The sequence below is a fragment of the Linepithema humile genome, chromosome 6 (genome assembly GCF_040581485.1).
Source record: "Linepithema humile isolate Giens D197 chromosome 6, Lhum_UNIL_v1.0, whole genome shotgun sequence".
NCBI classification, from domain to species: domain Eukaryota; kingdom Metazoa; phylum Arthropoda; class Insecta; order Hymenoptera; family Formicidae; genus Linepithema; species Linepithema humile.
This window is the reverse complement of record NC_090133.1, coordinates 23,599,255-23,627,010: the sequence shown is the minus strand read 5'-3', so window position 1 is coordinate 23,627,010 and position 27,756 is coordinate 23,599,255. Positions and strand designations below refer to the sequence as shown.

The following is a 27,756-nucleotide window of genomic DNA, read 5'->3' as shown; positions in this document are numbered from 1 at the left end:
TTTTGAATGTTTATCTAAGACATACATTACAAGCTGAGGAACAGGAAGACCAAGTTAAAAAAATCCTACAGTCATCTAAGATTTCTCCACTTTCACTATTGAAAGAAGTTTAAAGAGAATGTATTGAGAACAGAAGATAGTGATGTACGACATCTCGTGATTTCTTGGCTTGGTAGACAAAGTCCATGGATTAACATTTTAAGCGACGCAGAAACTAATCAGTACTTCTGAATCATAATATGGGTTTACCATTTTAATAGTACGCTTTTTCCGATGTATTTTAATTGCGCAAAATTAAGAAGTATAAAAAATATTCGACAATCTAGATTCTTACGTGGACTATCTTCTAAGAACTATGACCTTAAAAAATATTATGCAAGAATCTGAAACACGTTTTTAACGTTTAATTAAATTTCTGTTTGTTTGTCAAAAAATGTATGCTTATCATTGTTGTTATTTTAAATGTTAAAAAGGGTCAACAGAAAAAGAAACAAGCGCTAGCTGATACAGTGTTATGATTAATCAATACGGCCCTTTATTTTTTTAATTACACTTAAAAGAGTTAGTTAACGAATAGCTAAGTTAAGAAACAGAATAAGCATGGCACGTATACACTGTGCCAATGTAAATATTATATATTCTGTTACTACATTATTGTATCTCCCTCCCCTCGAGTACAAAATCGTAAAAATTTGGTAAAAATAATGTAATCAGACTGATGAAATTTTGCATGTTAATTAGTGGGTTCTCGGCGCTGTTTCCTCATGTCTTCGACCTTGTAATCGAAAACCGGAAGAAAAAAAATCCGCACGTAGCAGTTTTCAGGCGGGACTCACTCGTTACTCGATACCATTCACGGGGGGATTGGAAGTCACTGACATGTGGTTGTTATGGTTCTGCTGGTGGTTTCGCATGTGTGGTGTCTTTTGAGGGCTAGGTCGACCAGCCAAGAACGCAGCAAATTTTTCCTAGGATAGTTGAGAATTTATTTATTACAAAACGTTGGAAAAGGCTACGGAAACCAGGGACGGGTGTTGGTGCATAGGAAATATTAGAAATTAATAGAAATTAATTAGGAATTAATAGGAATAATTTTAACAAATAAAACTTAACATTAGATACTTTTGTAAGTTTCCTTTTTGTTTCTTAAAATGAGATATTGGATAAACAATTTTGAATAGTTATAATATGAGAAAATACATACTAATAGCAAATTCGTGGTGCTATTCAACCTGTCAATGGCAGAGCGTATGACAGATAATTGTTCTTTTGCTGCATTGCTTTTACCTATAAGTGGTGTCATCTGAAAAATGACAACGTAGTAAAAACTTGTATATTTCGACACATTCAACTATATTTTTGTTAAAATAGTTACCGTTTAAAAAATTAAAATATTAGAAAAAAATTAAAATTACAATATAGTTGTACTATCTATTTTCTAATTATGAAATAGAAGAATATTATCATTTTTATAAGATTGACTGAGTTACACAAACGCGTTTATTTCAATTAGATCAAATGAAATTGATTTAACCTTTAATGAAGCATCCACAACAGCAAGTAATTGATGAGAAAGTCGGACGAATAGATGACCTAAACGTCGCGGGGTTCTAGCGGCCAATGCCGCCGTGCCATTCACCAGATGCACCATGCGACGTGCAGATTCACGCGTTAAAAGTACCAGCAATTGTTCAAGCGTGGCTGGGCGTGCCTGATTTTCAGGCTCAGGCAAACTCAACGTAGTCCACAATTCCTTAGCTTTTTTCAAAGCTAATTTTGGGTCTGTTGCTATCTGCGTATGATAAATTCATATTTTTTATATATATAAATATTTTATACATAAAATATGTACAGAAGATAGAAATTTGAATAAGTATATATTCTACTTTTTTTAGTTTGTTTTATGCGTCATATTTAATCGTAGTTTATATCAAAAGAATTATCTTTTTACTTTATAATGCAAAAATAGTTATTTTTTACACGCATTATAAAAATATTTATCTATACGAATACTTTTTAGAAAATCTGCATAATACTGCAAATTTTCTATTTATAATCTCAAGAACCACGCAGTTTATAAATGTTTACAATTATTTTTGTTATAAACTATATAAGCCGCTTATTTAATCAATGCTTTAGCTGCCATAGCAATATTTTCACCAGTCAGCGATTATTTCCAACAGACAATATTTTTCTGATAGATTGGGGCAAAAGTATAGTCATTAAAATAACTATTGAAAATTATCTGCATGAATGCGTTTATATTTATATATAATCTAATGAAGATATTAAAAATTAATTAATTTGGCTGATGATGCAATGTGTCATCTTAATGATTACCAAATAAATAATTTGCGAGTACATATGTTAGAATATGTTTAATATAATTTAATTGTGATTTTATGAATAATTCACAATTGACAAGTAATGAATTAATCGGTTGTTAGGTCTTACCAATTCTATCACATATAAAAGGACATGAATACATTCCGTTCCTTGCTCCTTAAGCGCACGTGCTTCCACCAGAGTACGTCGTGTCAATCTCTTTTGTAATTTTCGCGAGAATCTTGCGCCATGCTTGATTGTTCGTTTAGTTTTGCTCACAGGTTCCACGAAGTTGACTTCTGTAAAATTAATTGTCAACTGCTTGATATTTATTACTCATTAATGTTGTACCACGTTAATATGACTCTTATCGTTGCTCTTCAAATCTTTTACGCAACTTGATTGAGAAAATCAGAAACACGTTTTAAACCTGTTAATTAATACAGGAATTGAATTGTATTGAATAAATATAAAGAGCTATTAGAGGAACAGAGATATGCGCGAAGAAATAATCGTTATTATTTACGGAAAATTTTTGTAAAATTTGGGTTTTATAAAAATCTCTTTAGAAATATAATACTATACAATAATTTTACCATCTGCTTTAGTACCATCGACCGTATCGGTCGATTCTTCTGGCAAATAGCGATCTACATATTTGTCCGCAATCGTAAGCGCACCATCCAACCTATCTGCGGCAGCGTCCGCAGCATGATTACCAATATATTTCATACTCCCGGCGCGCATTAGAACTGGTTTTACGATTCTGTTATTTACATAATCTCGCGTATTCAAATATATCTTGAGCATGAAACATAAAATACCACTTTATTAGTTTACATGCGATAGCTTATAAAAGTAATTTATTAGTTTGCACTGGAACAGACGATAATATTATCACTTCCGCGGAATCGGTTCTTTTCACCGCGGTTTCTTTTCACCGCGGTTTCTTTTGATATCGTAAAGAATATATGAGTATGTAATAAAGAATATGAACTTACAAGATAAGGAGGAAGATGCACTGATGGTACCCTCTGCTCAACGATATCGATACCTTTGCACAGTAGTTGATCGATTGTCGTAATTGGCCCATTGAAGGCGAAAAATGCGGGTCTTGCTGTTGACGTGGCAATTGCTAATGACTGTTCCGCTGTATCCAGGCTCCAGTTCATCAAAGAATTTGAACGCTATAAAGAAAGAACTGATAGTTTCTTGACAAGAAATGATATTTTAGATTATTTTCATAATTACATTTTATCAGCACGAGTTATTTCTAGAAAAAATTTGGCAGTTGTTTTGAAATCATTAAAGTCGACACTATAATTAATTTTTTAATGGCCGAATAAGTATCTAGGTTCTTTATTGTGCATAATATACTTAATAATCATACCTTTATTTTATTGTACACATTGCCAGCAATATGTATACCGCTTTCCACAATAGGAAAATTTGAAATCCTAACAACAGATTCAAAATGCGGCAAGCTTGAATGCCGTCTTCTTACGTTTGCTGGTGCCATATGGGAAATAATTGCTGTAAGTGATAATTGACAATTAAAACAATGGCAAATTGGCAAATAAACAAAGAACGTACGCGTTTACTAATGCACATAATGTAGCATATTATAATTTATTAGAAGTTGATGAGATTTTGACCACTAAAATTGCGTTGCGACTAATGAAAAATAGATTATCGCTAAGAGGTAGGGATAGACAGTTTGTTGAAAAACACGTGCTTTCTTTGCCAAGCATAAACGCAAACCATATGTCATTCAACAGAAATGACTCGTTTGACATCGGCGAATCGATAAGAGAGGTCATATTGGGTGGATGATGATGATTTTACTTCATGGTTAATGTCGAGGCTATACATTGCTATTGCGAACATTAAACTATCTTCTTAATTAAATTAAAGCAAATTTGTTAATAAATGTAATAAAATTATAATAATTAAACAAAAAAGGAAATTTGTTAAACTTGTCGGCGCAACTATTTAGTAAATCAGTCGGAACTTTTCCCCGATGAGACTTTCACCTGCAATTTATTACAACTACTTCAATGCTGTAAATGACAGCTAAAGCTGAGGAAAAGATTTTCTTCAGTGAAATTCGCAAGTGATTAAACTGGTAGACTTTCTCGCAAAGGTCAAACTTCCTATAAATCTCAACAGCGTCATCTGTAAGATTTTATCCGCAATTTTTTAACTTTGTATTTGTTAATAATATTTCTCACTCACCACCTATCTTGTGTGAATCTAAATAAATGTAAAAACGTTTGAGGCTACTACTATTGCCTTCAATATTAAATTCTAATCTGATTTGTCGCACAAGTACATATTATTGATTATATCTATAATCTATATTATTATCAAATTTGTCAAAGCAATAGTTAAGCAGATTTAATGCGAAAAATTTGATCGCGGGTTACTCCCATTTTTTATCTCTCGCTCTTCTTTTTCTTTCGATTGTTTGCATTTTATCAATCACTAAATGCTGACTTCGTACACGATACAACTGTAATCAGCTATGTAATCACATCCAAATGCATGTACATACATATTTGTGCAAATATAAATATGCACGTTTGCGTGTACACACACCCACACACACACACGCGCGCGCGCAGAAGCATCCATGCAAGCGCTGCGATTTAGCTTACACAAATCTGGCATAGATTCAAATCGGTGAAGACTAGTTTGGACATTAGAAATCCTTTGACATTGTTCAGTTTGAAAAACAAAAATCCTTACCTTACAGCAAGATGAGCGATGATATGCGACCTTTTTCTATGGATTTTTCTATGGTTATTATATAATGAGATTAATCACGAGAGATGGTAGAAAATTCAGCGTTTCGACCGAAGAACGCGCCGTTGACTGACATTCGTCGAAGACTGGGAATGGTATCTCATCGGCATGACCTATGACATATATGATTATGCATGAGCTCAACAGACGTCATGGAGCACAAATAAAATGTTTTCTAGCTTCTCCGCCATCTCGGAAAAAACCTTGAAATGCTGTACCAACTTTACATGTGGTCTAATATGTAATTCCAATTCGTGACTATTCGTATAGCATGTAAATCTGGCAACCAGTTATGGAAATGTTGAACTTATACCGCGTACATGAGCTACATACGAGATTTTTTAACTATATATTATTCTTGATTAAAATTCATGAATTCTGAATATTGTTTTGAAAAACTTTTAGTTCAGTAAAAATTATTTAGTTTAGTAAAAATTATAAATATTTAGTTTGGTAAAAGTTATAAATATAATATTTACATCACAAGAGCATTTATAATATATTTTTTTAGTGATTCTTTTATCGGCTTTTGATCCTCCTGCGACGTACAAGATCCCAGATTATTATTCTAAAGCATAGAAGTGAAAAAATGTATAAGGGAAAAAGAAAGTACGGTTAACTTGAAATTATCGCTGGCAGACGCTTTTAATTGCTATGCAAAGTCCACTTTCATTTTATAGAGATGAGAGCATTTCATGGCTATGCTTTAAACATATTTTTTGCAGGCTTATGTTTATCTTTCTTGTCTATTTGGTTTTATTAATTTTAGATTTTAACGTTTTATTAAAAAATAAATAGTAAATAATATTACGTCACCATGAGAATCTAGAAGGTTAGATTAATAAAATTGCTATTTTAGTTCTTGTTGAGGATAAAATTTATCACTAAACTCAACTAACACAATTCAACTAACTGACTTGACTGCGTCAATTAGAAAATTATCGGTATTCATCTTCAGAAATTGTCTAAATGGATCTTTCAATTAATGTATATTACAATTTTACAGTGTAGTTTTAATATTCATATGTCAGTGACAATACATGGCTGAGATCTTTAATTTGAGATAATTAATTTGTTTTAAATGCTCGTTATTTTGACACATATACGTTTGTTTTTGTAGCAGGCGATTGTAAAGAGAAAAATATGAATTATTCTTTTAAGCAAACTATATGAAAAAGATGTAATATAAAATTACGGAACAGAATATATTGTAGCCATATTTGAGCCATAATTTGATTATTAGATTTTAAGTTATTATTAATAACTTATTTGATAAAAACAGAATAAGTCATTAATTAATGCATGAATTATAACAAAATATATTTTGCATAAAGTGATTTTTTATTAATTAGTCCAAAAATAGCTGCAAATAATTTTTCCAATTGATGAAGATATTAACGCAATTGTGAAATCGTGATATTCAATCAAATTTTTATTATGATGTACTTATTTAATATCTTTTTTGATGTACTTATTTAATATCTATTACTTTATTCAAAGATCGCTAAAATATACGAAAGGTTATTAGTGTGTCACGCGTGGCACGTGAGTTTTCTCGTTCAACCCACGTGCAAGCACGAGAGTGAGTTTATTTTAATAGGCATTATCGCTCAAACATCTTCTCATCCATAGACGTACGCAAGAATATTTTTTATTTATACTAATTTAAATTCTATAAACTATCTGAAAAAGTTTTATACAACACATTTTTTGTTACAGTTACTTTTACGGTTACTTTTACTTTTTTGTTTATGTGTTCTATTCAATTTAATTTTTCTTATATAATGCTCGGGAATGGTAAAAATGAAATCCATCAAAGATTTTAGGTTTTTATTATGAGAGAAATAATTGAAAAATAATATTATATTAACGTTTATATACAAGGTGGTTCATTAAAGGTGTTCCAGGCTAATATTTCTGAAACTGAACAAAATATGAAATTCTTATTTTCCAGCGACTGTTCGGTATCGAAGCGGGCATTGTGTGAAGAAATTAATTCTTTTTTAAGCGTCATTAAGGTCATTTCAAAAACATCTTGATTATTGATCAATTTTATATCTCGTTTATTTCAAAAATATTAAAATTTAATGTCTTTAGTAAACCATCCTGTATATTTACGGGTTTATTAGTATAAGAGAAGAAAAAAAAGAAACAACCTTTCTTTTTGATTGGTATAGACGCCTTTGTACGCCAATGACACTTTACCACATGCACATGATAGTTATCGATCTACAGTAAGATTGTTAATAAAAAGTTATTAGTTCTATTAGTTCTTGATGCAGGATGTATAACGTGTCTAATATTAGCTCCAATCAGCGCCAATAAAGAAGAAAATAACTGTTATATATGACTCTTTATCTCGCGCATGTGATGATTCTTTGCGAATATATAAAGGTATTTTAATTCCTGAATAGAACATGTCGCGCGAACGTTGCACGCGAATTCTGCTACAGTGTGCAGTGTCCCGCGCAACGCGACGGTATTGCGGATTGTCAAGAGCATCGTAAAACTATTACGTATGATCGGACCGGAAGCAACTGGACATTAATTCTTTTCAACATTTTTTATGATAAGGTTTATTGTTTTGATTTATGACGGTCTTATGACGGTTCTTACGGTTTATGACTTATAACACTCGGCAGGCCTGAACGCACATGGACAAAGTTCTCGATTGTATACGTATGTGGCTCGCGGTTACAAATTAGCATCACTGATACCTATTAGCTTCATAATCGAAACTAGCAGTGTTTGAAAATACCTGAAAATAAAATAGAAAACTGGTTACGTAGAAGAAGAAGAAGAAGTGAAGACATTTTTTTACTTTTTAACGCATTTCCACTTTTTTATACGACGACAATGTGTGAAATCGAGTCGCAAAAAGTTCTCCAGGACGAACAGTGTTTCGAAATAATTCGCAAGAAGCTGCGACAAGATGCGATGGACGACTTCTTGTTGATCAACTACAAGATTGTGCCGATAGAAGAGGTGAACGGTTTCGTGGGTCAATATTTTACGCTGAAAGCTACCGTGGCTTGTCCGAAATCACCGCTAGAGACGAAGAGCATAAATTTCTTTACCAAGTTGCCACCGCCGATCAACAGTCCGTTGTACGAGTTTGTTCAAGAGTACGGTACGTTTAAGAAAGAAGTGGCTCTTTATACAACGGTATTTCCAGAGATGTTGGATAGTCACGGCGAAAAATACATCCCGGAATGTTTTCTCGGAGTTGAGGGCGAGTTGATCGTCCTCGAAGATATGGTACATAGCGGCTATACAATGGCCAACAAGTACACGCCCTTTGATCTTGAACACTGCAAGATTCTGATGAAGACACTCGCCAAGTTCCATGCGAAGTCTCTTATCTTCGAACAACAGTGTAAGAAAACTTTGCACGACAAATATTCTCATTGCCTGCAAGAGACTCTCTGGCCACAGCAGGGTACAGCAAAGCCGATGTTCGATGCCGCTGTAAAAGGCATCGTTTCGATGATCGATTTGTTGCCCGAATTAAATGACGATCAGCGCAGTAGCTTCAAAGAGAAGATTGCAAGATTATGCGCAGATCACACGGTTAAACTGTTACCATCGGTAAAGCACAAAAATGTGTTATGTCATGGTGATTTATGGGCTAATAATATATTGTTTAAATACGACGCCGATGGACAACCTGTTGAATGCTGTCTGATCGATTTTCAACTAGCAAGGTAAGTATACATCCATCTTAAAAAATGCGTAATTAAGAAAATTAAGAAAGTCAATTCCAATAACATATAAAAATTTGTATGTGGGGTAAGTTTCCAATCTTAAACTATCATATTTTTTTGCATCTTATAATTTTTATTGTATTATAAAAGATCTGCGAATCTGTATAGAAATTTATAAAAAGATTCATGAAATTATACAGAGAATTGCATCTAATTTTTTATATAACAGTATTAATTTTTATTTTTAGGTACAATCCACCAGCACATGACATATTATGTTTTCTCCAATTTTCGACCACGCGAAAACTACGAGAGAGTCACAGCAATATGCTTTTCAAAATTTATCACGATTCCATGGCGATTATAATGAAAGAAGCTGGTCTAAATATATCAGAAGTCTTCTCTTGGGACGAATTTATGGAGTCTATCCAAGATTTACGAGTTATGTGTATGATTCATGGTGTTTTGAACACACCGATCATGCTGCTAGAATCTGATGCGGTTGGTAAATATTTTTCCGAGGAGCCAGAGCTTCTTGAGAGTATTCTATTCGTTGACAGAACACCGCTTATTTGCGAACAATTTAATGGAATTCCGAAATATCGTGCTCGCATGATAGATGGATTATTAGAATTACATGATTATATAAATATTGACAAACACGACATTATTAAACTAGCAAAATAAAATACCACACTTTGTTTGAAGAATACTGTCGTGAGATAGAGAATTTTAGAATAATATAGAAATTTCTTTAATAAATATTTCTTTTTAATAAAAAAGGATTTTGATTATCTTATCGCGATAATAATTGGTCTTATCGATTAAAACAAACATTTGCGTATATGTTCTTAAAGATTAGAGTAGAAGATTAGGTAGATTGCGCGTGATATCATCAGTACTGTGATATTTTTAAGATACATAATTGTATGAATATATTTAACTTTAAAGTAGAATGCCAACAATAAATCGTTGTTGTTGATGAAAATAATATAAATAAAATTTATCTTGTACTTACCTGTCTTATTTGCATTTTTCTCTTATTGCTTTTAAACATTATATATAATATATCAAAATATTGATGTATTATATTTTTATATAAAGACTTTTAATAAAATAATAATTTTTATGCGAATTGATTTAAAATTTTTAAAGTTTTACACTCAATAATGTTTTCAAAAAATATGAAATCTGTTGAATGCATTTAATAGTACGCAGCTAGTTGTAATGAAACAAAAGATTTAACTCTGCTCGTAATAACTAACCGTCATAACTAAAAATTATCTTGTAGAATACTAAAAATTTTATATTTATTAATCATGCATTTTTTTTCTCTGCTAATTTAGTTCTAATCTTCTTCAGGGAAAAAGTCTCCACAAATAGTGATGTAGAATATATATTAAAATGTTCTTTTGTCTATTAATACATTTAAATGATCAAATGTTCACTAGCACAACATACGAGTAAAAATTCAACGTGCAATTCTTTCCGGTGATATTAAATCAATATATAGCACTTGTCGGAATAATCTGAAAATAATCTTATTTTTTGAATTACAACGCCTTTGCACTGATTGTGAGTTATTTGACTACGTAGCTATAAATTATGCGACAAATATAAATCATGAACGCACGGATACTCCTGTCAGCATATTAAAGAAAAATAACATTGTCGGCGATAGAGGTACTTAACGCCATTTTTAATGGCAAAAACAGGTGTTATGTTGAAACGATTTTATGCCAACAATTTCATCCCGCTCAACACAGATTTGTGTTATATTATATTATATTATATATGCAATGGATTATATTATATATGCAAATATATGTAGTTACATATTCACGAAAATCTTACACTTTTTTCAAGTTTTTATAAGGACTCAGTATTTTTATGAGAACTCGCATGTTTTACTTTGTCAGAGTACGGAATTCGGAACACATGTAGATATGTGCCAATTTCGTAGTGAGAAGCATACACGAGGAAAAATCCAGAACTCCGCTTTAAGACCTCCTTATTCACCGCGTATATTTCGCTAAAAGGGAAAAATTTGCTACTAAGAAACGTTGTGTGTATGTATGTACTTGCCATGTTCTGCCTCTGTTGAAACTTTGCGGCGCTTCATTCTCTCGAAACCCTTGTTTGGGACGATCAACGAAGATGCATGTGCAACGCGCGCCGAAAATTTCTTATCGTGTAGTTTCCTCTCGACGAGCTAAGTTATTTGTTTAGATAACCGACACTATGTATAAATGATTCGCTCGTTCGAATCATAAATTTCAGACAGTTTCTGTTCTTATTGAGATATTTAGCCAAATTAAAAATAGCATATATTTGATGGTTATATACATACGATATTTTTCATATCGATATTTCATAACATTGGGCAAACACACATAAGTTCTTTCTTAAGTATAATGTCTTTTTATTCTGCGATTTTAAAAAAAATTTAGACATAAATTTTTTCATTATTTTGCAGAGATAAAATTTTTAACTTGATAATTCATATAAAATATTGATTCTATAATTTTTGAAATATATTTGTAATTTTATGTATAACCGCTTCTTGTCTGTATTATAATGCAAATAAATATTAAAGAATATTAAGAACATTGTCTTTCAAATTGTTCATATAAATTAAAACATCGTTTATATTTGAGGCGAACTAATTACAGTATAGCAAAATGCAATTATAGTAATTTTTCTTTATGTGATTTATCAATTATAATTTTTTTAAATAATTGAAAAAGTTTCTGCTAGACGAGCTTACTTGAGTGAATTATTCGCGAGTATTTCTGAGTATTGTCACGCTACATTGTGTTTTTGCTCATCTTATATCAAATATCCATTAAATTTACAAACTTTACTTGGCCCTGTCACACACTTTTCACAAATTTTAAAAGCCAACGAGAGTGCAGTAACGTGTAGTTGCTGCAACGCACACCTAGGAAATAGATTTACTACTCGCAAAGCATACATACAAGAGCAATATACATACAACTTGATCAGCTTGACATGAATCAAATCAAAAGTTTTCCTTGTTTTCCTTGTTTAAATATATGCATGATTTTTCCGTATCTCGATGCTCAGATGTATCTGTTAATGGAAGTGTGCAAAACATATCATTTGTCATATTTCAGTATAATACAAGAAAGCCTCGTTTGCACATTTTTACAAAAAATAGGAAACATTTTTCAAACGTTCAGAATTCAATAATTTTCAAAGCACTGTAACTTGGCAAAAAATCATCGCAGACCAAAAATCAAAGAAGCGTTTTAAAGCTTGAAGTTTGTACATGTGCGTACAGACTTCAGGCTATTTTTGGAAAATTTTTTATCCTGAAAAAAGGGACTTAAAAAAACGCATTGCTTTATTCCTTAAAATTACGTACCTTCAACACTCTGCAGCACTAGCAAAGATATGAAAAATCGAATTCTTTGAGGGTGTTTCTACCTCTAAAACTCTTTTTTAACTAAAATAAAAAATAGTTTTACGATTAGGTTTATATCTACTATATTCTGTAAAGTTTCAGATTTTTTAGAATTTTTGTTGCCGAGCCTTCCTTGTCAGTTACACAAGTAATAGATTTTATAGCAGACATATATTGCATTATCATAGTCATATTATCGCAGTAAATAATTTAAATATCACCAAAATAAGTTATCATATTATTTAGTTCACGCGGTAATTCCGGCAACCGCATAGACTGCCGGGATCAATTCGAACTTTCATGACATCTTTACATTATAATTATTTCAAACTGGAAGTAAATTTCTATTACTGGAATGACTGATTATTGTATCTTTAAGGCTAGTTCTGTCAATGGCATAATTGAACATATTAATATGGCATAAAAACCTATTAAAATATAACATTTTATCATCTTTCATCTCTATACTATATACAAAGAATTATTTTTACACATATTACGCTCGTCTCGTTATCGTTCTAACATGCACGTTACCAAATGCTGCGCAGTCATGCTAGTTTTTTATATTTTTATATTTGGGTTCAAACAGCTACAGACACCATTTAGCGTTTAAGATTAATAATACATTTATTGTTGATTTGAATTTATAATAATGTACAACTTATCAAATTAAGAAGTGTTTGTAAGTAACATATTGCACTATAAATAAAATATAAAATATTAATTTTTGTTTTTGTTTTTCATACCAATAAATGGATATAATACATATAACAACTATATTAATAATTCTTCCATTGCGCCAACAAAATTATTTGTTTACCCTTTTAAAATTTTAATTAGCTTTAAATGGCTGCATTTGTTCGATTGGAATAAATTTTACACGAATTGGATGCACAACTCGATTTAGTAAATCGATCCGAAATCGAAAATCTTTCAAACGATCAACAGGTTCCAAGTAAAAGTTATACACCAAAGGAGCTATTATAGCCTTTAACTCCATCATAGCGAATCGCAGACCTATTAACATTCATATAAACATTAGAAATTATTTATATATTAAGAAATTAATATTGTAAATATTACCTATACAATTTCGTGAGCCTGCGCTAAAAGGTAAATAAGAAAAAGGATGACGATTTTTAATATTTTCTGGTAAAAATCTGTCCGGATCAAAAACATCTGGATTTGGCCAAAAATCGGGATTTCTATGAATTAATTTAATGCCAATGGCTATTAGTGTTCCAGCAGGTACAATATATGATTCTGAAAATATCACAAAACACAATTTATTAGAATAATTAAAAAAAGTTTATATTGTAAAATAAACATTCGTAAATTTTTGTTAGGAACATATTATAATATTAAATCACGAAAAAGAACTAGCCGGTTTATCAACATAGAAAATCTTTTTTTATAGTTTTATGAAAATATACATGGTTCAATTTATTAAATGTTCAAAATGTTCATCGTGGACTTATAAACACAATTTATTTATCCGAATTTATAAAGTATTTCTAACATTTAATAACATTTGAAGAGGATAGAAGCGATACATGCGCTAATGCTTCAGTGACTCCCGAAATGCTATCAAATATTAGAAATACTTTATTAACCCGAATAAATAAATATTTACAAGTCCATGGTAAACATTTTGAGCATTTAATAAATTGAATAAGTCAGAGTAGAGTGTTGATTTTGATTTTGTGTGACTATTCCCGAGCGCTTCAAGTAGCTATAAGTCGAAACTTCAAAAACTGTCATAATTTTTTCAAAGAAATATCTGACAAAAAAATGTTTCAAATAAAATTAAGTTGTCTTTCATAGAATCCTAAAATGTAATTTTATATAAGAGTTTTTTATAAAAGTCCATTTATAAAATTTTAAAGTTAACTTCCGCTCCATCCACGTAACCGGGATTGACTAACTTCCATTCCAGTTTGAAGGCCCTTCAGACCCTTAGAATTCAAAAACTAAATTTTTAAAATAGATAGTTTCCGAGATACCCAGATGTAAAGAGTTATGTGGGTCACCCGGTATATAAGAAATATTTTTTATTAATTACTCACGTAGCTTTACATCTTCAGACGCAACTCGCACTATAATAGGAACGCTAGGATACAGTCTCAACGATTCTTTCAAACATCTTTCCAAGTATGGCATATCGTTTAATGCTGCCACATTAAGTTTTCCATTATTCTTTAGCATCACTGCACTAATTTCACTTCTGACACGATCCTACATTATTTAACAAATTTTTACATGTTTTATTTGGTTTGCATTTGTGTCATTTTCAATTAAATTATATATGCAGCACACACATAATATAAAACATGTGTCTTTTTATATTTAAATATACAATTTTATTTTATTATAAATTAAAGCAGAATACTTTTGCATATATTTATTATATTACTGTAATAATCTTAACTATTTGTCAAATATTATCAAAAGACACAAACAGTACTAAATTTAACTAATAAAATATTTAATTAATACAATAAACGAAATATTTATTGTGTTTTCAAATCAATAATTTATATGTGATATACCTGAATATTCTTATGCTCAGCCAATAATAATATTGTGAAGCATATAGATATTGCTACTGTATCGTGACCCTGTAATGCGAAGAATTCATTTTATTCATTTCTATGCATTGTGTATAAACTATTGTACACATATAAAAAGACTTAGCAAGTAAAAAGCAAATTAAAATATTTTTTATATTATTAGTTGTTTAAAATGCTTTTTTCATATAATTTTCGAACATATTGCGTTCATGTGAAACAAATATTTCAAAAAATTAACAATTCCGCATCAATCTTTTTAAAAATTATTAATCAGAAAACATTCTTAATCAACAAACATACACAATTACATGTGTCACGGTAAAATCAAATTGATGTGTGAATAAGTATTTAATTTACCCCTACAGCCCCGTACTGGCCGTAATGCCAGAGTGGACTGTATATATAAATGATCAGATATCTACCTCAAACATGAAGGTATCAACTTCTTCTCTGATGTCCAAATCACTCATTTTATTATGATAGGACTCCGCTATCAAAAGATCCAACATAGCTAATCGCTTTCTTTTTACTGAGAAAGATTACATTACTTTAGTTTAATATATGTTGTATTAATTTATTGAATTAATCCGAAAGTTTCTTCAAATTTTTGACAAAAATAAATGTGCAAAATCTAAAGGAGAATTTTCGGATCAACTCACAATATATATAAATATACATATATGTATATGAATATAATAAAACACAAAACTTTCGCATTCTACATACATGCAGCGTACATATGCATGTATGCAAGTACAAATATTTATACTTTTAAATACATGTGTGTGTGCATGTGTGTGTAAATTCATACCTCCTATTATTTCATCATCGTTTAGTGCATCATTTTCAAATTGTTTCAAATATTGCCCATCAATGTTTTTATGATATTGTTTTCTTTGCGCAATAATCTAAAGGAAAAGAATATAAATTTGTTCATTATTATATACTGTCGTGCTGCTAAATGTGCCGCTGACATACAAATTAGATTGTTCTAATTTTATTTGAATATTATTATAACTTTATTTATATACACAAAAATTCTGCACAATATAAATAACGCACAATTCTCACTCACTTTCTCGGTAAATTCATGCAATATTTTCAAATTCTTAGCTTGCCTTCTACCCAGTGGCGAAAATGCAAATATTGTATCAGAATAAAGCCACGGTTGCGATAATCTATATGTACAATTAATGTTACATAAGAAAACGAGGAAGCAATACATTTAAAGTCTGTGTGTAAGTTTCTTGATGAAATGATTCTTTAAGTTACACCATGATATTTTTATGAAACATTATTCAAAACTTTATATTATATTTATATTCAAACATCCTCTAAAAATGTCGAATATCTTTAAATGTGTTCATGCAAATAGTTGCATATATTGTTAAGTTGTATTGCATTAGTATTTGCATAGTTACCTATCCAAAATCATTTTACCGCTTTCATGAACTGCTGTGCGATACTGTTCCTGAAATTCGCCCATATCTTTCATAGAAATTCCCATAGCAGTTTCTATAAATTATTGGTTAAAGTTATATAAATATTTGTTATCATTTTTCTTTTAATCATAAGTATGATAAGTTATATAATATATTTACATAATAATAATTATTATATAGTTTAAGATAATTTTTCAATTAAAAGTTACAATCTAACACATTATAGTGTAAAAAAGTTTATCAGTGCTCAAAGATTAAATATAATTAATATAAAATTATAATTATAATCAATGTTTAATCAATCGAATGTCTATGTCAAGAAATAATTTCTTATAAATATATACTGACATACCGCATATTGCATTCAACGTATGATGACTAATAAAGGAGATTAAATCATTAATAGTTGATCCTTCAATATCTTTCAAACATTGCACCATGTAATTGCCCTCCTCAATCAAAATATTAACATATTGTTTCAACATATTAAAATTAAATGCTGGCGTTAGCATCTTTCTTCTTTTATGCCATTTCGTTCCTGTAATGGAAAAAAATAGCATCCTCTTTTATTGCAATAACACTCTAAATTATTAATATTTGTCGTAAAATATCTGCCTTACAAATTAAGTAATTAAAATTTATATTTCAAGTAAAAAATTTCACTAAGTTTGACTAAAAAAAAATTTTGTTTTTATGGCATATACTTTATAAAACAAAGTATACTATAATTTAAAAATGACAGTAATTAGTCCTACATTGAGATTAATTTTTAAATTTTATAATTATATGTACTTAAATATAAAATTTATATAAATATAAAAAAAGAATAAAATTTTTATATATTTTTGATACGAAATATTCTACGTATTAGAAATGAGAATTATGTTATATCTATTACGTTACCGTCACTAGTAAGTAGACCAGTTCCCAACCAAGGATTTAGTAATGTGTATATAAACCCTTTTCCAATATGCTCTTTTGGGTTGGTTAATATTGTCTACAATCATATAAAAGATTATATTAAATAATATTTTAATTAAAAAATGCAAAAATGGAAAGTAATTTGTGTGTCAACTTGCTGCAACAAGTGTAATTGTTATCACACAGTTATGTCTAAGAAAAAAATGTTAAATAAAGTTAATTATTTTTTGAAGAACTGTCATTTGCATTAGACGGTAAACGCATAATTCCAAATACAAATTATAAATATCGGTATTATTTATCATTTATAATTTTAATATAATATAAAGAATCGTTTTATTTGTACAATTTATCTTAAATAGGAGTATATTTTTAACATTTCCCTTGCATGATGATTTCTTATAAAAGTTCTAGCGCTAATTATGTTTCCCTCTAAACCCGAATCCTATAGACATATAGAGTGTCCCACGGGAAGTTATTGAAATTATTAACTTATCATTTTTAAACGCATATAGGGAACAAGAAAAGTAAAATATCCTTTAACATGAAATACTTTACAGTTTTATTTATATATAAACTAAAGAAAATCGGGAATATTTTTATCATTAAATAAACGTTTTGATGTTTGCGATCATGTAATTCTCAAAAACTTAATATTGTTGATCCCTAAATACTCTTCTTTCTTTATATCGTTTGAACAACAAACACTAACATGTACAATATCAAAGAAATAAATAATTAAAAGAAAACAATATTTAATAAAATTTTAATATAATAATCAAGATTTGCTCATCTTTAAATATTTCTTTTACCTGTGCGTCATCAGGATTAGTAATAAAAACAGCTCCAATAGTAAAACTCCACCCCTTAAAAATATTCTTATATTCCTTATTTAATTTTTCCAGTGTGTTCAACATATCTTCTAAAAATCCAAATTTAAGAAAATATTAATTAATTTTCTTTAAATGTACATAATTATTAAAGAGCTACAATCAATTATTTCCATACATGCGCGCCATTGTTTGACCATAGAATAAATCTTATTTTGTTTACTGTTATGATTTCTAATACTTCTGATACTGATAAGTATCATTGGTCATAGTACAATTATCTGAATTTTTGCATCAAAATTTTTTACTAATTTATATTGAAGCGTGAGAATTGAAAATAAAAATATACAATAATCAAAAATAATAAATAACATTCCATAAATAAAAATAAATCTAATTGAAAATTATACTCTTTAAAAATATATAATGTATATATTATTTATTACATTTGATAAACTTAATGATTATTGGTATCGACAAAGTATTGTGCAATCAAATCATCAATACTGTTGATATTTTTATATTTTACTGAAACATTTTTTATACAAATTATAATATTATAATTTATTATACTATTTATTAATCTGTAAATGTACATAATTTTACTCGCCTAATGAACTGGTGCACCATAAAAGAGTATTGCCGATTAATGGAAGCGCCGGTGGTCCTGGTATTTGATCGATAAGTTGCCAAAATCTTCCATGATGAATCAGATAATGGCACAGTAATATGAGAAAGATGCATAATAGCAGCGAATACAGTAAAGTGATAACCATTTTTTATTGAATAAACTCCAATTTTCTTTTTTGGGTTCCTGAAGTGGTTCTAAATGTCAATACAAATTACATAATACTTAAAAAGATAAGTCATTTAGTAATTTCTTAGTGTAAAGAAATACATTTATTAAATTACATAAAAAGTATATTTGAAATTAAATATATTTGATAAAAATCAAAAGGAGCATAAAGAGCCACAATGCAAGTTCTTCGTGCGAAGGTTACTGTATTCTCATTTGAAATTATTTACAAACATTGATTAACATTTTAACTTTTGACTGATAAGTTTCAATAGTTATTCACTCTTCTAAATATAGATTTCCACATTACCTGTGAGGTACTATTGTTGAAGAACGCGTTAATAATAGTATCTTACAGATGATGTAGAAATCTATTGTCCCATATTTATTATCTTGTTGAATTAGTGATATGGATATTCCTGAGGCTGACAAGAGTATCGCGCACCTTACGGGCGTTGTTAGCGCATTTGGCGACTTGTTGCTAGCATGAGAGCGACAAGGACGAGACAGTAGGCGTCAATCAGAAAATCGAACCGAAAGTTGCAACTAATTCCCATCTCTGTTGTATACTAAGGAAGGCCTGATGTTAGGCAGAAATTACGTTTGTAAATAATTTCAAATGAGAATACAGTAATCTTCGCACGAAGAACTTGCATTGTGGCTCTTTACGCTCCTTTTAATTTTTATTTGATTTTGTCAATCACCTGAGCCTTTCACATTATTTATTTTAAATATATTTACATATTTTAAAAAATCTTAAGGGAAATATACGAAGTATTAATTAATGAATGAATATGTATTATATATTGTTGAAAAGATTTCGCCGAGTAAAGTCCATCTGTGCGATATCTTACTTGATTGACATCTCTATTAATAGAGATCTTTCGTTTGATACCATAATTCTTACATAATTTACACTGCCGGCCAAAAGTTTGGATACACCATTGAAAAACCAGATATTATTGAAACAAAAACTTTTATTAATATAATTTTTGCTTAAATAATCAAATAATAATACAAAAATTATAGATAATTAAAAAAAAAAACGTTGAAAAAAAAAAGTTGAATTTAAAGAATTTCTGAGACAAAACTTTTAAACTGCCTTTTCATAAAAAAAACCACCTTTCTTTTTTATGACTGCTTCCACAAGTCGAGGCATCCTTTTTACTAATTTATTTATTGTATCTCGTTCTATGAAAGACCAAGCATTTTGTAATTGTCGCCATAGCTCCCTAGCAGATGATGGACAGGAGATTCTAATTTTTCTGTCAAGCTTTTCCCATAGAAGTTCTATTGGGTTCAGATCGGGCGATTAAGGTGGCCAGACCATATTAACGATAACGCCATCAGCTTCTTTATTCTCTAAATACTTTCGGCAGAGGCGGGAACTGTGCTTAGGATCATTGTCTTGTTGTAAAATGAAGCCACGGCCAATTAGTCTGACACCGGAAGGTATTGCATTTCGAATGAGAATATTTTTATAGTTCTCTTTCCTCATAATACCATCGACTTTTATAAAATCTCCAATGCCATAGCCACAAAAGCAACCCCATACCATTATAGAACCACCCCCATGTTTTACCGTGGGCACAATGCACTGCGGCGTCATTTTTTCAGAGGTGTTTCTTCTTACAAAAATTCGTCTACGAGATCCAAAGATTTCAAACTTGGATTCGTCAGTCCAAAGTACCTGTTTCCACTGCTCTATCGTCCAGTTTCGATGTTGGAGAGTCCATTCAAGTCGTTTCTTCTTATTTATTGGACGGAGCAAAGGTTTTTTCACTGCAACACATCTTTTTAGACCGGCAATTCTTAAACGTTTCTTCACAGTTGTAAGCGGTACTGGATTTTTTCGAGTTCTATTGATGTCTGCGCGGATTTCCGGTGCTGTTAAGCGTCTATTTCTCTTGCTAATAACTACTATATGTTGATCTTCCTGTCGGGTGGTTATTTTTGGACGTCCTGTGTGAGAACGGCTACGAAAGGTGCCAGTGTCTTTGAATTTGGCAATAGTTGATTGAACACCTTTTAATGAGACTTCTATTTTTTTGGCGATGATTCGATAAGACATGCCTTCATTATATAAGGCAATAATAGCACCTCGTTTTTCCATAGGTATTTCTTTGTTTTTTCCCATTTTTTTAGATCAGTGCATAAACACTTAAAAAAACTTTGAACTCTTAGTTGCTAGTGATGTAGACACATTTCAACCGTACAGAATACTGACAAAATCAATTTTAAATGCTCATTGTGACTTACGTAAAACATAAATAAAACATCAAAACATTAACTGATCTTGAAGTAAGCATGTATATCTCTTATCGAGCACCGAACTTGCCTACCACTAGTTATACTTTAGCGATATTTTCGATAATTCTTTTCATAAAAATCAGACAAATTGATTTTTTTCATATAAATTAAGATTTAACTAACTAATAAAAAACAAAAAAGTTTATTAGAAAGCGGTGGAATCTTGCTAAATAAAAATGAATGGTGTACAGGCAAGTGTATCCAAACTTTTGGCCGGCAATGTATATTACACACAGCGTCCTCCAGAAGTGCCATTCAAGAAATATTGCACAGCTGGACTCTACTCGACGAGACTTTTTCAACAATATATAATACATTCCCATTCGCAATTAACATTTCATGCATTGTCCTTGTAAATTAAATATGAAAATTGTACATAATTAAAAAAAAAATTTTTTTTTTAATATTAACAAGTTGCATTGTGTTATTATAATTTTGCAATATTCTTTATAACACAGCTTTTTTAGTAAAATTATATTTAAAATCATTTATCTTGTAATAAATATATTTATAAGAAATTGTTATGTAATTATAACAATGGATAATATGTTACAATCGTAAAAAGGTATGCTATTGTAACAAATAAACATCTTACAATCGAATAAAAATATCATTTTTCGCGAATAGATATAAATAATTTATATATAATATAGATTTTTACGAAATTTTAGCCATGCGTAAACTATGTTTTACAATAAAATTAAAAACTTTTTCTTTAATACCTAAATCCAATGATATAACTAATACTCTAATATCATACACTATTGTTAGTAATACAAATTAAATAAAAATGTAGAGTTTACTTTATTAACAATTTTATTACGTTACTTTTCTAAAGATCTCAGCATGAAAATGTTGCTTTATCACTTTGTACTAAAAATAATACACAACTTCGAATATACACAACTTCGAATATTTTGTAACAGCCTCAATGTGAGTCTCGATTTGAACACTGTCACTGTTATCAAGTTTCTATTAGATGTCAATGCAAGATAGGCTTTTATATACACATAGTCATTGATAAAATAAATAAAAAGTAAATAAAAATATGTATTATGAATACATATTGAATGTGATGTTGCAATAAGCAAAGTGCACATTGTGCACTATGCATGTGCATAATGTCATATTCAATATGTATTCACAATACGTTTTTTCATTTATTTTTATCTTATCGATTATTATGTATAAAAGTCTATCTTGTATTAACGCCCAAGGGAAAATAATTGATAGCAGTGATAATGTTCAAATCGCTTTATTTAGATAAGATCATCATACATAAGATAATTTATATATTAAAAAATATAGCTTTGTCAGCCCAGAGCTAGGTGTTAGTTGCTCAGTAAAAAAAAGTTAACAATTAGCTAATTCAAACGTTTCGGCTTATTTATTTTGGCCATCTTTAGTGAACGAAAATTCGAAAAAGCAAGTAACATGAAATTAATGAAAATAAATATACCCCGCAAGGTTATCGCATTTTGTTTACAAAATTCAGCCGTTGACACTAAGCCCAGGGGCGAATTTCCCATTAGGCTGGATAGGCTATAGCCTAGGGCGGCAGATTTTAGGGGGCGGCAAATTTTTAATTTTTGAATTAAAAAAAATTTATTAACACTTGATTTATATTCGAAATACATTCTGATTTTCATCAAAAGAGTCATAATATAAATATGTTCGTGATCATTACTGTTAAAGGGTGTATAAAGTGCTAAAGTGTTTTTCCGGCGTTTTCGGCGAAATTTATTTTTCGTTTTTCTCCTCCAATTCTCAACTAATTTTGCTGAAATTTTTTCTTTAAGTTTTTTTAATATTAAAAATTTTTTTACGTTCTTTACATTTCTGACTTTATATGCTCGGGGTAACATTAAATATCATAGAAAAAATGTCAACAAAATCGGTTGAGAATTGAAGAAAAAAAACTGGAAACGCGCGCGCGCGCGAAAGAGAATGTTTATTTTTATTATTTATTATTATTCAAAGAATCCTATATATAAGATACCTGTTTCTTATTTTATTATCTATTTCTTATTTAATTAATAAAAAAATTTCCCCTTGCTCCACTGTCATTAAGGGGCGGCAAATTTGATTCAGCCTAGGAGCGGCAGAAACCGAAATTTGTCCCTGACTAAGCCTACATAAAATTTGCTTATTTTTTCGTACGCTTGCGCGAATGTTTAGGCGCTCACTTTGCTGCCGCACACCGACATATGCCCATACGGTTCTATACAATGACGGTCTTATAACGGTTCTTACGATTTATGACTTACAACGCTCGGCAGGCCCGAACGCACATAATCAAAGTTCTTGATTGCATACGTATGTGGCCCGCGGTTACAAATTATCACTGATACCTATCAGCTTCATAATCGAAACTAGCAGTGTTTGAAAATACCTGAAAATAAAATAGAAAACTGGTTACGTAAAAGAAGAAGAAGTGAAGACATTTTTTTACTTTTTAAAACATTTCCACTTTTTTGCTTGTATACGACGACAATGTGTGAAGTCGAGTCGCAGAAAGTTAATAATGAATATATAGTTATGTACAATATTGAATCTCATTCTTTAACAATAATATCAACAACATGAATAATGAACGTTCCTCATTAGTACACAAATTGTAAATGTACAGATAAAAAAGCATTAGATGAGGTCAATGAGGCATTGAAGGTGGCGTACGCTCAACGCGCCATAATTCCCTCTCTTTATACATTTTTTTTAAATCTCCATATATATCGTAAAACTATAACGTATGATCGGACCGATAGCATCAGGACATTAATTATCTTCAACATTTTTTATAATAAGGTTTATTCTTATCACGGCCGCATTTACCATAAGGCGCATTAGGCGCAAGCTGGGGCCTCATTTTGAAATCTTACTGCTCACTAATGACAATATAAAAAACAGCCTAGTTATGGTTGCAAAATAAAATACTTACTTTTAAATATTAAATTCATAATATAAAAACTAGAGGCCGCTGAAATATTCGTAAGCGGTAATTGTTTATTAAATTTCGCCTTTTTGCATCATGTAATGCATGTCGACTTTTATTTTCAATAAACACTTTTAAAAAATGCGTATGAATTTGATTAATTGAAATAGACTTGTTCTTTTGAGGCCTCATAATGATGTTGCGCCTGGGGCCTCCAAAAGTATAAATGCGGCCCTGATTCTTATGATTTATGACTGTTGGATCTTATATGAAAAGTTTGTGAAAGATGTTGGTCGTGGTAAATAAGTAAAACAATGTGACTGATTCCCACACGGAACAAAAACCTCTAATGGATATCCACTAGATGTCTATCGTGGAGATTCGAAACCTCTATTAGATGTCCATGTAATCTGCTATAGATGTCTACCAAACATCCACAGTTCCGCGTTACTTATCTCCATTCGACATCCATTAGTTATATTCATAGATATCATATGGAGCAATCATAGATGTTCCATAAATATTTCATAGAGCTTTGATGGATTATAGTTTTAATTCGTTATTAATAAAATTATTTGGAAAAGTCACAAATGTGATTGCGAGATAGTCTTGTTTATGTAGGTGTTAACAAAATGTCACCATGTGAGACAATCGAGAACATGGTGACATTCTGTTAATACCTACATAAACAAGACTATCTCGCAATCACATTTGTGACTTTACTTCCAAATAATTTTATTAATGACGAATTGAAACCACAATCTTTCTACTAAACAGATTTGTAACGTTAGCACTGAAGATGGCTGAATGATCAGCCGAAACGTTTGACATCGACGATGCCCTAACAATATTCGTTACCATTGATACTGATACTTCTATCAAACATCGATAACAGATATCTAATAGACATCTATGATAGATTTATAGACGTCATTTATCATGGAGATAATATGGATTTCTAATATAAATCTATCTAATATCCATCGTAGAAATAGATGTAGTATGAAGTTATGAAGATTATATGGACCATTGGATGTCATGTTTTGTGTGGGTTGCGATCTTACTTTACTGTTAACACCTCTTACAATCAAGTGATTTCTGCTATCTGTCTGATTGACTGTGCGATTCTCTAAGACTGAAAATTGATTCTAAGACTAGATTGAATTGACTGTAAGTTTTACAAAAATTGACTGTAGTTTTCGATGATCTCTCGATTTTTATGATAAGATCGTCGTTCCCCTCTTGGGCTGCGTTCAAATTCCCTACTCAGGTGCTTTCCTCTCCTCTTTTATTTCACTTTTGTATCTCTCTTACTCCAATACAGCGAGTATACTCGGGTGAGAAATCGGAACGCAGCCTTGAGGATTTTGCTTATTTTTTCGTACGCTTGCGCGAATGTTTAGGCGCTCACTTCGCTGCCGCACACCGATATATGCCTATACGATTCTATACAATGATCTCACGGTCTTATAACGGTTCCTACGATTTGATGACTTATAACGCTCGGCAGGCTCGAACGCACATGATCAAAGTTCTTAATTGCATACGTATGTGGCTCGCGGTTACAAATTATCACTGATACCTATCAGCTTCATAATCGAAACTAGCAGTGTTTGAAAATACCTGAAAATAAAATAGAAAACTGGTTACGTAAAAGAAGAAGAAGTGAAGACATTTTTTTACTTTTTAAAACATTTCCACTTTTTTGCTTGTATACGACGACAATGTGTGAAGTCGAGTCGCAGAAAGTTCTCCAGGACGAACAGTGCTTCGAAATAATTCGCAAGAAGCTGCGACAAGATGCGATGAACGACTTCTCGTTGATCAACTACAAGATTGTGCCGATAGAAGAGGTGAACGGTTTCGTGGGTCAATATTTTACGTTGAAAACTACCGTGGCTTGTCCGAAGTCACCGCTGGAAACGAAGAGCATAAATTTCTTTATCAAGTTACTACCGCCGGTCAACAGTCCGATGTACAAGTTTGTTCAAGAGTACGGTACGTTTAAGAAAGAAGTGGCTCTTTATACAACGGTATTTCCAGAGATGTTGGATAGTGACGGCGAAACATACATCCCGGAATGTTTTCTCGGAGTTGAGGGCGAGTTGATCGTTCTCGAAGATATGGTACATAGCGGCTATACGATGGCCAACAAGCACATACCCTTCGATCTCGAACACTGCAAGATTCTGATGAAGACACTCGCCAAGTTCCATGCGAAGTCTCTTATCTTCGAACAACAGTGTAAGAAAACTTTGCACGACAAATTTTCTTATTGCCTGCAAGAGACTCTCTGGCCACAGCAGGGTTCAGCGAAGCCGATGTTCGATGCCGCTGTAAAAGGCATCGTTTCGATGATCGATTTGTTGCCCGAATTAAATGACGATCAGCGCAGTAGCTTCAAAGAGAAGATTGCAAGATTATGCGCAGATCACACGGTTAAACTGTTACCATCGGTAAAGCACAAAAATGTGTTATGTCATGGTGATTTATGGGCAAACAATATATTTTTTAAATACGACGCCGATGGACAACCTGTTGAATGCTGCCTGATCGATTTCCAACTAGCAAGGTAAGCATGCATCTATTTAAAAAAATACGCAATTAAGAAAATTAAGAAAGTCTATTTCAATAACATATAAAAGTTGTATGTGAGGTAAGTCTCCAACCTTAAACTATCATATTTTTTTGCATCTTATAATTTTTATTGTAATATAAAAGATATGCGAATTTGTATAGAAATTTATAAAAAGATTCATGAAATTATACAGAGAATTGCATTTAATTTTTTATATAAAAAAAACAGTATTAATTTTTATTTTTAGGTACAATCCACCAGCACATGACATATTATGTTTTCTCCAATTTTCGACCACGCGAAAACTACGAGAGAGTCACAGCAAAACGCTTTTCAAAATTTATCACGATACCATGGCGATTATAATGAAAGAAGCTGGTTTAAATATATCAGAAGTTTTCTCTTGGGACGAATTTATCGAGTCTATTCAAGATTTACAAGTCATGTGTATGATACATGGTGTTTTGAACACACCGATGTTGCTGCTAGAATCTGATGCAGTTGGTAAATATTTTTCCAAAGAGCCAGAGCTCCTTGAGAGTATCGCATTTGTTGATAGGACACCGCTTATTTGCGAACAATTTAATGGAATTCCGAAATATCGTGCTCGCATGATAGATGGATTATTAGAATTACATGATTATATAAATAGTGATAAACACGACATTATTAAATTAGCAAAATAAAATACCATACTTTGTTTAAAAAATACTGTCGTGAGATAAAAAATTTTAGAATAATATAGAAATTTTTTTAAAAAATATTTCTTGTTAATTAAAGAGGATTTTGATTATTTTTACACGATAATAATCGGTCTTATCGATTAAAACAAACATTTACGCATATATTCTTAAATGGTATTAGATTGCGCGTGATATCATCAGTACTGTGATATTTTTATGATAAATAATTGTATCGTAAAAATATACTGATTACGTTTAATGATAAAGTAGAATGCCAACAATAAATCGTTGTTGTTAATGAAAATGATATAAATAAAATTTATCTTGTACTTACCTGTCTTATTTGCATTTCTCTTTTATCGTTTTTAAACATTATATATAATGTATCAAAATATTGATGTATTATATTTTTATATAATAGAATTTTAGTAAA

The 27,756-nt window shown here is 30.7% G+C and overlaps 4 protein-coding genes across 4 annotated transcripts; 2 read left to right on the top strand and 2 right to left on the bottom strand.

Annotated features, from left to right (window-relative positions):
- Positions 1 to 512: 512 nt before the first annotated feature.
- Lsd-1 (lipid storage droplet-1) lies at positions 513 to 5,212 on the bottom strand. The gene is made up of 8 exons (XM_012366795.2): positions 5,074 to 5,212; positions 3,716 to 3,858; positions 3,327 to 3,512; positions 2,922 to 3,126; positions 2,455 to 2,624; positions 1,535 to 1,792; positions 1,205 to 1,303; positions 513 to 968 (listed from the first exon to the last, which is right to left on the bottom strand). Exons 2-8 carry the CDS (start codon positions 3,842 to 3,844, stop codon positions 840 to 842), a joined length of 1,176 nt encoding a protein of 391 aa, XP_012222218.2. The 5' UTR covers positions 3,845 to 3,858; positions 5,074 to 5,212; the 3' UTR covers positions 513 to 839.
- A 2,281-nt stretch (positions 5,213 to 7,493) lies between these two features.
- Positions 7,494 to 9,847, top strand: LOC105672080 (uncharacterized). Its single transcript, XM_012366789.2, has 2 exons — positions 7,494 to 8,834; positions 9,083 to 9,847. The coding sequence occupies exons 1-2, from the start codon at positions 7,987 to 7,989 to the stop codon at positions 9,519 to 9,521; spliced, it is 1,287 nt and encodes a 428-aa protein (XP_012222212.1). The 5' UTR covers positions 7,494 to 7,986; the 3' UTR covers positions 9,522 to 9,847.
- A 2,952-nt stretch (positions 9,848 to 12,799) lies between these two features.
- On the bottom strand, positions 12,800 to 18,186 carry LOC105672083 (cytochrome P450 4C1-like). The gene is made up of 11 exons (XM_067356716.1): positions 18,007 to 18,186; positions 17,177 to 17,270; positions 16,626 to 16,811; positions 16,253 to 16,346; positions 15,907 to 16,009; positions 15,643 to 15,739; positions 15,254 to 15,360; positions 14,811 to 14,879; positions 14,328 to 14,496; positions 13,345 to 13,524; positions 12,800 to 13,278 (listed from the first exon to the last, which is right to left on the bottom strand). Exons 1-11 carry the CDS (start codon positions 18,109 to 18,111, stop codon positions 13,094 to 13,096), a joined length of 1,389 nt encoding a protein of 462 aa, XP_067212817.1. The 5' UTR covers positions 18,112 to 18,186; the 3' UTR covers positions 12,800 to 13,093.
- Positions 18,187 to 25,522: 7,336 nt separating this feature from the next.
- LOC105677053 (uncharacterized) lies at positions 25,523 to 27,656 on the top strand. Its single transcript, XM_012375393.2, has 2 exons — positions 25,523 to 26,634; positions 26,888 to 27,656. Exons 1-2 carry the CDS (start codon positions 25,787 to 25,789, stop codon positions 27,324 to 27,326), a joined length of 1,287 nt encoding a protein of 428 aa, XP_012230816.1. The 5' UTR covers positions 25,523 to 25,786; the 3' UTR covers positions 27,327 to 27,656.
- The last annotated feature ends 100 nt before the right edge of the window (positions 27,657 to 27,756 follow it).